Source organism: Miniopterus schreibersii (assembly GCF_964146895.1).
Source record: "Miniopterus schreibersii genome assembly, chromosome: 5".
NCBI classification, from domain to species: Eukaryota; Metazoa; Chordata; class Mammalia; order Chiroptera; family Miniopteridae; genus Miniopterus; species Miniopterus schreibersii.
In genome coordinates, this window is record NC_138106.1 from 46,242,248 (window position 1) to 46,257,518 (window position 15,271).

The window sequence follows — 15,271 nt, forward strand, 5'->3', positions numbered from 1 at the left end:
AGAGAAAACTCCAGGCCAAAGAGGGGCTTGCCCCTTTGTTCTGAGAGTGCCTGACTCTGACCAATCTATTTCATATTCCGATCCTCCTTTTAATGCTCAGCGGGCTGGAAAATTCAAGTCTGGTGGGTTCAGATGACTGCCCTTTCATACACCCTGCCTGGGAATGTGGGAAGTGTCACTAACACAGACCCATTCCTTTCTTCCCTTTCTCTTCAGCCTCCTGGCCTCTCCTCCTCCCCACCCCCATTTTGAATTTGGGGATTTTTTAACCATTGAGTTTCCAGGATCATTGGAGAGAGCATAAGGATGAAGGGTTTTGCAGTCAGATTAGGATTTGCATTTTAGCTATACTGCTGATTGTGTGACTTTTTAAAAAAATCCTTACTCAGCGGATATTTTTTCCATTGCTTTTTAGACAGAGTGGAAGGGAGGGAGGAATGGGGGGGGGAGAGAGAGAGAGAGAGAGATCTATGTGAGAGAGACACATCAATTGGTTGCCTCCTGCGCACGCCTCGATGGGGCCAGGGATCAAACCTGCAACCCAGGCACATGCCCTTGACTGGGAATCAAACTTGAGATGCTTTGGTGCTCAGGCCAATGCTCTAACCAGTGAGCGAAACCAGCCAGGGCTGGCTGCGTGACTTTGGGCCATTTATTTACTTCTCTGAGACTTCTTTTTTTTTTCCTCCTGTGAAATGGGGATGATTGAAAATATGTGGGCCCCATAGATTGTGGAGGAGATACTGTGTGTAGAGGCACATAGTAGGTACTTAGAGACTGGTCTTTCTTCCCCCAGCTAGCCTCCCTGCACCACCCCAAGGCTATCCTGGGTTTGTAGGTCCCACTGCACCACCCACGCACATGAGCAGGCTGGGTGACCTTGGGCCTGTTTCTGACCTTTTAGAATCTTTAGATTTTCTTGCTGTACCATGAGAAAAAGGCTTCATTGGGTAGGTGTGAAAGGCAATGAGATTGGAGACACCACAATAACATGAAAGGTTAAATGTGCCTGCATTATTTAACCGTGACATTTATGAATATTAACGTATGTATTTCACAAATGCTGAATTTCCTCATAGCTTACTGTTCTGACACTGTTGCTTTTAGCCAGGCCCAGAGCACCCATCTATTTTATGCTAAATAGGGCAATCAATCATATTGGGAAGCTGATGAAGCCAACAAAGAGAGTTGGGAAGGAAAGAAAAGAAAGAACTTGTCTTGTTTTGGTCATAGCTGAGAGGTTTCAGGAGGAACCTTTGGCCCATCCTCTCACTGCCTAGATGGGAATGAGGCCACAGGGATCAAAGGACTTGTTCAAGGTCACAGGGCATCTGGGGGTGGAGCCAGGACACTGCAGGTCTTTTACACTTGTCTTGGCTGTCTACCATCTAGGAGCCAAAGAACAGCAGGGCTTAGAGGCTGTCTATCATCCAGAGCCAAAGATCATCAACTTGTTCTTGCGGAATGAAGGGGTGGGCTGCTCATCAAGTCTGGCCTCAGTCCTGGCAACCTAGAGGCCATCTGGGCCTTCCCCTCCCCCACCTCCAACACACTTTGTGTGTTTTTCTTTACTGTGAAAAAGAGACAGAACAATGATACTTTCTTTTTGCTAAGAAATGTGCTATAGAGAAAGAGTGTGGAAGGTGCCCCCCAGGTGAACTAGGGAGGCTTCATGACCGGCCTTTCTCTTTCCTTTGAGTCAAGTCCCCCTGGGAACCAGAAGGCTGAGTGGAGTGAGTTGGAATGGAGTTGGCCAAGGCTTGGGGTGGGGGGGTTTGCTCTGCTCTTGGGTGTTTTGCAGGTGGTTTCTGTACATCGTCTTTGTCTTCCTGCTCGGCGCCATCTGCACCAGAGAGGCCCTTCGCTATGACTTCCTGATAGCGGAAAAGGTGGGTGAGTCCTGCACTGACCGAGGGCTCCGTGTGCCAGGACACTTATTTGTTCCCATCAACAAATAGCAACCTGCCCTTTGCAGTCCTGCCTGGGAATCCACGTAGTCTTGGGCCTAGGACAGAAGGATGGGGGCAAAAACACAAAAAAGGTACAGGGTCTTCTATGGATCCCTAGAAACAGATAAGAACACCTGTAAAGGCATGTGCAACCAGGTGACTAAATAGGGGGGTGGCAGGGAGTCAGGACAAGAACAGAATCTGTTTACCTGAAATCCCCAGCTCAACCAGCCCTTCATTTTTGCCAATAGCCTCAGCTGCCACCCTGAGCAGAAGGTGCTGCTCACAGGGAGCAGGTAAGGAGGTGGCTGATGGACAGACAGGAGGGCAGCAAGGCGGAGGGAGATGGAGGAATCCCAGTGCCAGGGCAGAGCCTGGGGGAGGCAGGGCAAGAGGCCCCTTGTCCTCTGAGAACCCTGACCCCTTGGGAGGGGGTGGGCCAGATGGATTTGGCTGGAACATCTTTATTTCTAGAGCTGAACTTCCTACCCTGAGAAGACGGGAATTCCTCACGTTCCACAGCCACCCCTTAGCAGGCTGGAGGTCAGGTGAAGGTCAAGGACACTCATTTGGCACCCCTGGGACCCAGGAGAATGAGATTGCCAAACACTTTTCTGGAAATCCCCCAAAACTCCTACCTTCCCTTAAGTTCTTGGAGGGAAGTGAACCCTGCAATTTCCATCACAGAGAAATGTAGTAGGCTGGGAACTTTTCTTCCTCAGTTAACTCCTGAGTATCACTGCTCATATTTCCTTTTGGAGAGGCCTTGCTGATCTTCAAGGGGGTGGGGCACACTGCTTGGGGCAACCCCAGGGTAGGAAACTCTAACTTTTGGAGCTACATTTGGCTTGGTTTACACACTATCCCAGGCTTCTTTTTAAGGCTTGTAGACGCTGATGTAAAGGTGATTTTTGTTTTCAGGGGTTGTGACCTTACCTTGGAGGCAGGTTTTGAAAGGGGTGGCAGTGAGAGCACTGTCACCCACCTTCCAGGGCCCAAGGTTTCAGAGCCCCATCGAGAAGGTTACTCTCAGGGAAGGAATCCATGGCCCTCGTTTATGCCTACATGCCTGCTTTCATCTTGAGTTTCATCTCCCAGGGGCCTTTTCTCTAATTGTGGAATGAAAAGCTTGGCTGCATTAAAGGAATTAAAGGCCTCGAGGAGCAGCAATTCCTCTGACCAGGAGAGGTGCCTGCTGCTGGCTGCAAGTGCCAGTGGCCAGCTAGCTCTGCCTGCTTCTAAGGCTGGATCCTTTCTAGTGGCTTGCCTCTCAGAGGTCCTTTCAACCATCAGAGACTCTGATCTAGATGGAATGAGGCAAATTATCCACTGGGCTGGGGCTCCTCTCTCCCCTCCCTCCCCTGCTTTGTGGGGAAGCTAAGAATGGGTTTGTGGGAGGGCAGGCAGCCTGTATCCAAGGAAGGCCACCACAGCAAGAGAGTAAAAACATCTCTGTGAACAGCATGGGAGAACTTCTGAGGGTAGAAATTCCACCACTAGTAGTAGAAACATCCAGGGGGAAGCTTGTTGGGAATGCCACCTGTCCCAGACAGTGAAACAGCTAGGCAAGTACTTGGCTGGTTGGAAGCATGTGCTAAACCATGCCTGGCAATAATATGTTGGAATGTTGTTATGCACACACCAGGATGAGAGGTGGAGAGTTAGTTTTTGGAGAGGATGAGAGACCGCTTCCTGGAATAGGAGCTGTAAAGCCTAGAAAGAAAGAAAAGATACTGTTCTTGGTTCTCAGTAGCAGATGGGCTGGTGCAACAAGTAACCAACCAGGGCAACACCAACAGAGCAGCTCCCTGGTGTGCCTGCCACAATGAGGACCACGCAGGAGTTTCCCTTAAAGCCTTAAACCTTGGCTTTTCTCCTTTCCTGCTCTTTGGTGTCCCACCCTGGGACTGGCTTGGCTGTGATAGCCGGTACTATAACCAGGCAGTAAGTTGGGCCACAGACAATGTTACTAACAGTCCCCGGAGAATGGGAGGGTGCAATGTATAGACGTTGGAAGGTACAAATGCCTGGTCTTACGTGGTCACTTGATAGAGCCTACCACCCTGATGTGGTTTTAATGAACTGTTCGCCTGGGCTTCACATCTTAGCTGTGGTCCCGGTCCTGAGCCTGTCCATCTCTGAGCTTTCCTGAGTCCTGGGGCAGTAAGGCCTCTTGGTCTGGTCTGTGTGCCCAGAGGGTCTCACCTCTGGTTGCAGAGCAGGCTGGGCCTCCAGCGTACACCCCTCGGGATGGTTCTCACCAACCTCTTCCAGGCACGTCTCCTTCCCTTGGGCACATTCCTCCAGCACAGTTACCTTCAGTGGCTACTGGCTATGTTGGATTCCTTTCCACTGACCTGCAGCTGCTCAGCTCATCAGTTTCTCTCTGGGTTTCCTGCAGCCTCTCTGATGTATTTCTAATTATTTGGCTCCTTAGTCCACAGTTTCTCTAAGAATTTTCTTTTTTGCCTATGTCCCTGCTCCACAGGAACTTTTTTCTGGCTCTCAGGTGTCAGTCTCAGTAATGTTATGCTTTCTAAAAAATCTGGAGTACGTTGTGGGTGGTGGCTCTATGGTAATCTATGCAAAGCACAGTACCTTGTACCGGGCAGGTGCTTATTAAAGTCTGATGCAATCCCAATATTATTCAGTTTTACAAAAAGGAATTGCATAAAGAGCAGATATTAGAAGGGGTAAAGTTAAATAAATTAAATGATTGTTTCAGAATAAAATTGTATACAGTCCAGGAAAAAAACCCACCCAACTGTTCTTTATACATCAAAAAAACACACCACACAAGTCCTTTAGGGGACCTGGGACTTGCTAACAAGCAAAGTAAGAATAGATTAAGTAAGAAAAATACCCCAACAGCATATTTATTAAAAATAGGGTATCCCACAGAACAAACTCTAGTCATTCTTGGCTGTGACAGGCATGGTTTCGTGTGTTCACAAGTTGTACATGGGAAGACAGGGTGGGGCAGGGCTCGTGGCTGGTGAGCGAGCCTAGCCAGCTGCTCCGCATCCCCCCCCCAGCCCGGCTGTCCTCTCTCCATCACCGACACAGTGCTGCCTCTCAGCAAGGAAGCAACTTCGTTTCCTTAGGGACAATGGCTACCAAGTGAGGGGGGAAACGTGACTCAAAGTTGAGATATTAGCCAATTTGCTTAGTGAGGACAGTATTAGAGAACCCAGATCTATGGAAATAGGATGCGAGTGAAAACTAGGGGCCTGTTGAGACATCGCTGTAGTAATAGATTTGGGATTGTAAGGGTTTAGGATGTACTCCTTGATAATGTCGAGGGGCCACAGGAATGAGATGAGGCAGAATGAGCACCTTACAAGTGACTTCATATTCAATCCTTCAAGAGAAAGGGGCAGTCAGTGGGTTGGAGGGATCTCTTAATGAATGCAGCTCCATAGGAGCTGAGACAAAAATACCAAGAGCGGAGAGAGAGAATTAATGATTTTCTCTAGTAGTTACTGTAAAAAGAAATGAGGGCAGTTCACACCCCAGATAGTATTTTGTTTGGAAAGATAGAGAGGTTTTTGTGATGGCTCAAACAGGTGTAGGACAGAAAGGCACCTGCTCAAATAAAGTCTTATTTCTACCTCCACTGGCACAGTTAGCAAGTTTGCAGTCCCAAGTGAAGAGCAAAAGTCATTAACCTGTGCAAGGACTGGAAGCAAAGCCGTGTGGGTTACTGTTGCACCTATAAGGTCTTGCCCTGTGCCCGGCACTATACCAGGTGTATAACTTGTCCTCAGCAGATATTCCCTACATGGACAGATGGGTGACAGAAAGGAAGAGACAGGACTCAGGTGGGAAGAGATAAAATGGAATTTTTTTGATTTATCTAGATGTGAGGACCAACATTTCATTTATTTTTCGGAAAACTGGCTGAATGATAGTTTTATGTAAAAGATTGGTGAGTGAACAGACTATTGTAAACACAATTGACCAACTGGACATAAATAAGTCACTGTACCTAGACAGTCCCCGCTCTGGCTACAGCCTGAGGGCTCGGCGGGAGTCCCAGGGAGTCACTGTGTCATTGCCTCCAGTGCCAGAAACTGAGTCCCTGAGGTCAGTCCCAACACCAGAAGGACACTGGACTAGAAGGGCAGCCTGGCTTCCACTTTGAGTAAATGGATAGGCTTTATATGAAAAAGATATTTTAAACATAAATATGTATAACCTTTTTGATAAGAAGCAGTGAAATTTCTGCAAGGAGGTAACATGCCTGACTGGTCTGAAGAGCTCTGTGAGGGGAAAATGCAGAGAGTGCAATGTCCTGCCCAGTGGTCCTCACCTGGCTGCACATTAGAATCACCTGGGGAGCTATTGGAAAGCCAGCAATGTCTGTGCCCCACTCCGTACTAATCAAAGCAGAATCTCTGGGTGATTCTTATGTACACAGCTGGAATGGAGAACTACCGAGTTAGATTCTCAAAAAGCTTTGATCACATTTCATCACACAGTCTATGTATTTATAAAATCAGCATAGGATGCGTTTGGGAACAAAGACAGAAACAAAGGTTATAGATGAATGATTGCATCTCGGAGTGGCTGGGGGATTGATAATGAGACCAGTTTATCTAACAATGTTGCAAGACATCCAGGGCATGAGCCACAGTGAGGTTGTGAAGCTTCATGAATTCATTTGGCACTGGCTGGGCCTGTTTGCCAGAGTCTGTCAGGTGCAGTAGGGAGGGGACCAGCTCTGCTCCTGAGGAGCTTAGGGGTACACTGCAAGATCAGCCATGAGCATCACTAACTATACCACGGACGACAGTAAACTATATCAGGGCAGAAAAATAACAAAATGCCATCAGCATGCACAGAAAAATGTGATGGGAAACATTAGATGACATTAACTTCCTCTAGTAATAAAATGGTAAGTAAAGGGTAAGGGGTGGGACAGACACAAGAGACCTGTGACACTGAAGAAATAGGGACGATTCATAGGGGATAAGATGAAGTAATGCATGTCGGGAAAATAATCTCCATGGAATTAGGGACCAGGCAGGCTCTGTCATAGGCCTTAGTCATGTCCATCAAACCTCTGGCCTCCCTGACCATTTGGAGGTGATTCCATCTATGTGTGGTCTTAAAGGGAGTGAGACCCATTTAATATTACAGAAGCCCAAATGACTAGACCCTCTCTTGCCTGACCCTTTGTGGTCCTGGTAGGGCACATGCCCATTAGATGCTTCAAAGGTAATGAATGAGGCAAATAGAAAGGAACTGTGAGAATTCATCCACAGGGTAGCCAGGTGCTGGTAGCATCCTGGTCAAACTGTTCTTGTTCATGAGCCTGAGTGAGCCTCCAGGCTTAGGTCTTGCCTTTTTTCAAGCCTGATCCTTCAGCCTCCTGATGATTCTGTGACCCTTTAGTGTCCTACAAATATATTCTTAAAAAAATATATTTCCCATCAAGAATCACGGCTGATGCTGGTTTCTGGAAAGAGGTCTGACCAGGGGCCAATGTTCTGTATAGTTTGATACCATTGATGTGGTGCACTGTAAATAAGAAAGTGAAAACATGGGGTCAGGTGAGTTTTCGTGGAGAAGGGGTAAGTGACAAAACTGGAAATTAAATCTAACCCATCGTAATCGTTGGGCAAATGAGCACTTGGAATACACAGCTCTGATGACTGTGCCAAAAGTAAAGTAGAATGGAGAAGGGCAGCTCAAATAATCCAGAAAACAGAGAGACTTCCCTGTGGGTTCAGCTCAGGAGGTGAGGTGGACTCATGACAGAGCCTGTGACACAGCTGCATGGTGGACAGCACTTGTCTTTCACAAGCTGACACGAAGCAGAACAACTATACTCTCTCTTATTCTATCTGCTGTGCCTTGTGGGCCATAGGAGTCATAGATCCCATTCATTCATTTTATTCATTCATTCATTCATTCATTCATTCATTCATTCATTCATTCATAGTTATAGTTCTGTGTTGGCACCACATATACTAGGGTAAAGGAGACAGGAACCCTGTGGAAAGGAAGCCAATAGAGGAGCCGTGTACTAGGTGCCCTCAGTCTCACATTGAGGTGCTGCAGAGCCCCAGAGGCAACCACTATTGTGAGGGGGTTGGAGATGGCCACATGGAGGAGGGGAGGTTTGTGCTGAAGCTTGAAGCACAATTGGGATTTTAACAGACAGTGAGTAACGGTGTGGACAGAGGGTTCCAGCAGGCAGGGAAATCATGCTGACAAAGACTGAGTGTGCAGGGTACAGGGCTAGGGAGGTCACAGACCAGGAAGGCCTCATATGTCAGGGCAGCGGGAGCCATTAATATTTTTGCAGCAAAGACATTAATGGTCAGATTTGAGTTTAGGGAGGTCACTCTGGCAGATGCTTAGGGATGATTCAGTGTGGGCATTGCTTAGAGGCAGGAGGCCAATTAGCGTTGCTATTCGTCAGTGATTCTTAAAGTGTAGTCCCAGACCCTCAGCATCAGTATTACCTGGAACTTGTTGGAAATTCAGACCTATTGAGTCAGAAACTCTGAGGTGGTCTCCAGAAATCTCTTTTCACAGCCCTGCAGGTGAGTCAGTGCACAAATAATTTGAGAACCTCTGTGTGGTCCAGATAAGACATGATGGTGGCCCACAGTGAAATGGTGGCAATGTGAATGAAGTGGGGTGGGGCTGATGCCAGAAATGTGTCCAAGAGGTTGAATCTAGAGGACTTACGATGAGATGGGGTGCAGGTGGGTGGGTACCAGGGGAGCAGAAAGGGTCAGAAGCAGAGTATGGCACTGGGTAATGGAACTGCTTCCTCATATAGGTGTCCCTGGTGGGCTTCCTGTTCCTTTTGGGCTTATACATCTCGTCCCTGGCCTCGTGTATGGGAGGCCTTTATGGGGCTCCCCGGATCCTGCAGTGCATTGCCCAGGAGAAAGTGATTCCTGCACTGGCTGGTCTGGGGCAAGGGGTGAGTAACCTTTTTTTTGACAAATGTCCGTCTTGCTGTGAACCTGATTGTTGGCGAATAAATTGCTTAAGGCTCCCTGATTAGAGCTAGTGGTCAAGTTCTCCAGGGTGGGGAGACACACAAATGCAGAGGTCATCTCTCTCACCCTGTCCTCTGGCTGCCTTGGCTGGGGCCAGCAGGACAAAGTGCTGCTCATGTCACAGCCACCCAGGGCTGCTACCATGGAATCGCTGTTACAGAAACACCTTGGTCCCTGCACAGAGGGACAGGGAGTGCCACATCCTTTAATAACAATAAACTCGGGGTCCTCCAAGTTTAGCATAGAAGAAAGAATCTGTTGGCAAGGAGGGGTGCTGGTCCTGTGACTCTTAACTCTGCCCTGAGTTCACCTTCCCTTTGGGGTTGCTTTATGATGATTTCCCACACTTCTGGCCTCTGGGCCCCCTATTAATTATCATGACCCAAGCCTTAGCTGATTCACTATAGCTTGGTTGGGCCACAGAATGATCAAGGGAGACATTCCTAAAACTGAGGGGATGACAATAGAGAGGTAAACAGAGAGAACCCCACTTCCCAGTAATGAGGTTTGCAAGCTATAGTTCATTTCTGTGTTGTTGGAGCACCACAGAGGCCCGGCCCAACCCCTTTCCCATCTGGAGCCTCCCTCTGGGTCAGGGCCACGTGGTTGCAAGTCTTTAATTCTTCCCTTTCCCTTCCTCCACTTCTTATGCATCAGTCAGTGTAGGCTGATAGAAGTAATGGCTATTGTTTCTGTACCTTCCAGGTGGTATATGCCTTTTATTATATTTTAATTTCATTTCTTTTTATTAGGTAATATTTGCACAGGGTTCAAAACTGAAAGTGATGTAAAAGGTACACACTGAGAATTTTTTCTCCTGTCATAAACCTTTTTCTCTCTTTCCCCAACCACACCCATGCCCTATCTGTAGCTATTTTTATTAGTTTTTTTATGAATCCATCTCTCCTTTATTTTTATACAAAGATAGAGTTCAACATATACTGTTTTATGCCCTGCTTTTCTTCATTTACTATAGCTTAGAAATCTTATCTTCATATGGATGTAGAGAGAATTTCTCATTCTTCTTTCCTCATGTTGCTATACCAGAGTTTACTTAACCGGTTTCCTATGAATTGACATTTGTGTTCCTTCCAGTAAACAGAGCTACAAAGAATAATCTGTGTGTGTGCACGCCTGTGGACATGTGTGTGTGTTTTGTATATATGCCGATATATCTATAGGATACATTTTTATGGGTGGGTTTGCTGGGTCAAAGGGTGTGTTTTTAATTTTAATAGATATTGCCAAAACACCTTCCATAGGATTTGTATCATTTTGTACTTCTACCAGCAATACATGAGAGTTCTGTTTCCCCACAGCCAGCACCACTCTTAGACTTGGGCCAAAAGACCTTGCTTTACAGGACTCTTTTCTGGTCCCTGGGGTAAGAAGTTCATGAGGTCAAGGGGACATGCCCACCTGGGTCCCATGCCCCGCTTCTACACCATGGTCCAGGTACACTGCACCTTGGAATTCCCTGCCCACATCCAGGGTCTGTAAGGGCTGCTTCCCTAGGCCTGTCCTCTCCAGGGCCAGGGTGTAGGCTGAAGTCCACATGTGGATGTGAGATCCCTGCAGTGTAGTCTGGGAAGGGGAGGGGCATGGCTGTGAGCTGGAGGCTGTGCATGGCCATCCCCCAGTGAGGAACTCTGAGGAGTGCGAGAACGCTAAACCAACCTTCCCGGTCGTCCTGCAGGTGTGTTTGCCAAGGAAAGGCTAGAACAAATGTGATCTAGCAGTTTGATAGCTTGGTTTATAATTGCAAATATTTAGACTTAGGTGTGTGGACTGTCATTTGCACACTTGCCCCAGGCATCACAGTGTTAGCAATGAACTTGTCCACAGCTCACTGTCAAATGTGAATTATTGCCCATTGTGTAGTGAGAAATGGCATCTTAGGATATTTGTAGTTTGTGTTACTCTTATTATGAATGAGGTTGAACATTTTTCCTCAAAGAGTCATTTGTATTTTTTTCTTCTGTGATTGTTGGTCTTTTTCTTCTCAATTGCTAGAAGATTTTTCTTTGTTAGGGAGGTTAATTTTTGTGATACGTATTACAAATTTTTTTTCTAATTTGTCAGTTGCTTTTGAACTTTGAAACCTTTTTTCAAAGCTTTACATATGATTAAATTTTATTAGTACATTTTTATTGGGAAGAGAAGAAACTTTAAAATTTTTTAAGATTTATTCAATATACAGAAAAGATCAGGAAACCAACACAAATAGTTTAAAGATTAACTGTGAAGTGAACATCTTTGTAATCACCACCCAAGAGCACTGCCAGCCCCTGGATGCCACCCTCCACACGCCCTCTCTGGTCAGAGCCCCATCCCTCTCACTGTGGAGCTACTGTCTGACTTCTGTGATAATAATATTTTTTACTTTCTTTGTAGTTTGCTCAGGAGTTGACAAAGTTTTTCTGAAAAGTTCCAAACAGTAAATATTTTAGGTTTTTTTAGGCCCTACGATCTCTGTCATTCTAGCTCAATGACAACTCAACTCTGTCATTGTAGCTCAGAAGTTGGCACAGATAACACCAATGGGGTAAGTGAGGCTGTGTTCCAATAAACTCCAGCTATGGGACACTGAAATATGAATTTCACATAATTTTCATGTCACAAAATATTACTCTTCTTTTGATTACCCGCCCCTCCCCCCTCCAGCTGTTTAAAACTCTAAAACCATTCTTAGCTCTTGAGCATACATAAACAGATGGTAGCCAGATCTGGCCCAAGGGTCATAGTTTGCCAGCTCCTGGTTTACTCCATATGCATCTCTAAACAAAATAATTTAATTCTGTTTGCTCTTTAACTTAGTATTGATGTGACATGCTTCTTTCACTCCACATTAAGTTTATGAGATTCATCCACGTGTTAGCTCGTAGCAGCAGTTTGTTTATTATGATCCATTTACGGCATTTCCTCATTGCTACAGTTTATTTATCCATTTGGCTGTTGATGGACATTGGGGTCGTTCCAGTGTGGAACTGTTACAGACAGTGCAGCGAAGGTCCTTGTGCTGGTAAACAGGCGCACATGTAGAGGTCTTCCAGACGACACCCTTATTAGTGCAATTAATACCTGGAAGGTATGTGTATCTTCCCTCACTAGAGAACACCAAAATCTTTTCCCAAAGTAGTTATGCCAATTTATACGTCTTTTTCAGCTGTGGATAAGCATTCCTGTTTCTCTATGTTCTTGCCAATATTTGATATTATTAAACTTAATTTTTGCCCATCTGGGGTGATGGTATCTCACTATGGTTTTTATTTTCATTTTCCTGATTACATAATGAGATAGGGCATCTTTAATATGTTTAATATGTTAAACATAATAATGAGCACTTTTTCCCCTTATTATTTTAGTGAGTTGTCTGTCTTTTTCTAATTATTTTGTGGGGATTTTTTTTGGTATATTCTGGCTGACCCTTTGGCCATTATATGGGGTAAGCAAAAGTAGGTTTACAATTGTGAGTACAAGAAACAGTTTATTCTTGTATTATTATTTATTGATTATTGTGTTATTTAATTGTATTACACCTATTAAGCCTAATTTGCCCACCCCTCTATGCTTTACAAATACTTTTTCCTATTCATTGGCTTGTCTTTTCTTTCTTTCTTTTTTTGTTTTGTTAACCTCACCTGAGGATATTTTTTCCATTGATTTTTAGAGAGAGTGAAAGGGAGAGAAGGGGGGGGAGAGAGAGAGAGAGAGAGAGAGAAACATCACTGTGAGAGAGACACATTGATTGGTTGCCTCCTGCACGTCCCCTGACCAGGCTGGGGATTGAACCTGCAACGCAGGTAAGTGTCCGTGACTGGGAACCGAACCCACAACTCTTCAGTGCACAGGCCAACACTCTAACCACTGGCCCCCCCGGCCAGGGCCCATGGCTCGTCTTTTCATTTCTTTATGGTGACTTTTGTTGAACAGAAGTTCACTGTTCACTATTTTGTCTCTTTAAAACCCACCCTGTCAAAGTCCTGGCCTAGACTGCTCACAGTTCCTTCAGCATACTGAAGACCCTTCTTTTAAGTTCTTTTTAGTTTCTGAGGATGCACTTTATTCTTAGTAGTTTTATTGTTAGGATATGCTAAGCAATTATAACTGTACCAAAAAACATAATTCTCAAAAACAATAAAAGTATATTTTTATTTTTTTTAAAGAATTTTACTCTAAAGTTCTAGGGAAGGTATTTCAAGTCAATAGGGGCCTCTAATCCTCGGAGACCCAGGGTGATAATGGCTTGGCCATCTTCATCCTGTGACTTCACGGGTCGCTCTCCATTCCACCCTCAGTAAGGGGCACACACCTGGAGGAGGTTTCCAGCTCAGACCCAGAAGTGGCTTATATGCCTGCCATTCACATTCCAGACTGCTGTTCCCAAAGGAGGGGAGAGCAGTGGTTCGGTCCTGTGTGCATCCTGAGGGTTAATTCTTAAAATATTTGCTGATGACAATGAGAAAATGAGAAGAGGCATCAAGAATTTTCTTGACTGAGCATCTGGAAGGATGGAAGTGCCATTTTCTGAGATGAAAGACTGCAGGAGTAGATTGGAGGGGCAGGAGGTTAGGGGGGCAGCAATTTGACTTTGGAAATCCTGTTAGATATCAACTGGAAATGTTGAGTAGACAGTTGAATATTTAAGTCTGGATCCAGATGAACATTTCAGGCTGGAGATTCAGATTTGAGAGTTGTTTACCTAGGAAGGGACAGTAGATAGACAAGAGAAGGGGTCTCAGGATGGAGCCTGGGCTGCTTTACATGTAGCTTTCAGAGATGTGGAGGAGCAGCAGAGACAGAAGGAGTGGTCAGTGTGGAGGAAGATGAACCAAGAGAAGCGAGGTGAAGAGAGTCTTTCAAAGAGAACTGAGTAACCAGCTGGGTCAAATACAGTTCTTAGGTCAAGGAAGTTGAGGACTGAGAAGTGACTATGTTTTTGGTTGAAGCACCATGTCCGTTTCTGTGATGAGTATCTTCCGTGGAGTAACAGGTCACATGGAGTTAGCCTTTTTTCCACTCCTGTCCTGAAGGTCACCATACCCACTCCCATTAATAACAGATGTATGTAGGCATGTGCATGTGTGTGTTTAGTATCAGAGTACCCTGCCCCAGCCACCAATGATTCTGCTATGTCTTCTAGGGTCTGCCATTCCTCTAGAGTCATTTTCTCCACTATAGTCTGGGAAGAATCAACTTTCATTCTCTTCGATTTCCAAAACTTGTGTTAAAACCCAATGAAAGACAAAAGGAGAAATACTTGGAAGTCCAAGTTCTAGGCTAAGGCTCCATATTAATAGTTACTAATACAACTAATACCCATGTTGTGTTAGGAGCCTACTGTGTGTAAGTGTCATGTCGAACATTTTATATGCATTAGCTCTAATTCCACAAAAACTCCACGGGTTGGATATTATTATCCCAAGTTTGTGGATGAACAGTTATTAACACACCAGGAATCACATGGGAGAAATGGCTGAGCCCTTATGAGTTGTGTTTCTTTCACATAATGTGATCTTCTGAAATTTCATAGACCTGTATGTTATTTTTGTTTTTTCAGAAAGGGCCAAATAAAACACCTGTAGCTGCCATCTGCCTGACCAGCTTGGTGACCATGGCCTTTGTCCTTGTGGGTCAGGTGAATGTTCTGGCTCCCATTGTCACCATCAACTTCATGCTGACATACATCACGGTGGATTACTCTTACTTCTCCCTGTCCATGGTTCCCTGCAGCCACCACCAGGTGCCCGAGTCAGTGCACAGGGAGGACATGGAAGCTCTCCTCTGCTCTGAGCACCTGCTGTTGGATAAGGCTCCTAGTTACGGCTCTGAGGGCACTGCCCAAAGCCTCTCTGAGGGCACTCTGATGGAATTCACCAAAGACATGGATCAGCTCCTCCAGCTAACCAGGAAGCTTGAGAGTAGCCAGACCAGGCCAGGAGGGAACAACAAGATCCCAGAGAATCAGAAGGGGAAATGCAAGAAGGCCACCAAGCAAACCCTGCAAGAGAGCTTCCTGTTGGACCTCAAGTCCCCAGCTTCCTTCCCTACGGAAGGCCCTGACAGGTTGCCCACTGCTGTCTGGGAGGAGCGGGAGTCCTACTGGAACCAGCAGAGTACCAAGAGTGCACCGGCTCAGCCTGCAGGAGCATGTGGAAAACAACTTGTCCCTGAGCTGAGTAACCAGCCAAGGCCAAGTGGAGAAGGTGAGTGCTTTGAAATCATAGAGGCGCCTCCTAATTTGGGTGATTTCTGGTTGCCTCAGCTACCCAGTTATTACAATCCTCTTTCTAGTTCTTA

General features: G+C 45.8%; 1 protein-coding gene across 1 annotated transcript in view; it reads left to right on the forward strand.

Moving 5' to 3' along the window:
- Nucleotides 1-15,271, forward strand: part of SLC12A8 (solute carrier family 12 member 8) — a 112,607-nt gene that overhangs the window by 79,103 nt on the left and 18,233 nt on the right. Inside the window, exons 8-10 of the mRNA XM_081138151.1 lie at nt 1,802-1,889; nt 8,746-8,892; nt 14,532-15,177. Coding sequence (XP_080994277.1) covers nt 1,802-1,889; nt 8,746-8,892; nt 14,532-15,177 — 881 coding nt within the window. The remainder of the gene's footprint in view (nt 1-1,801; nt 1,890-8,745; nt 8,893-14,531; nt 15,178-15,271) is intronic.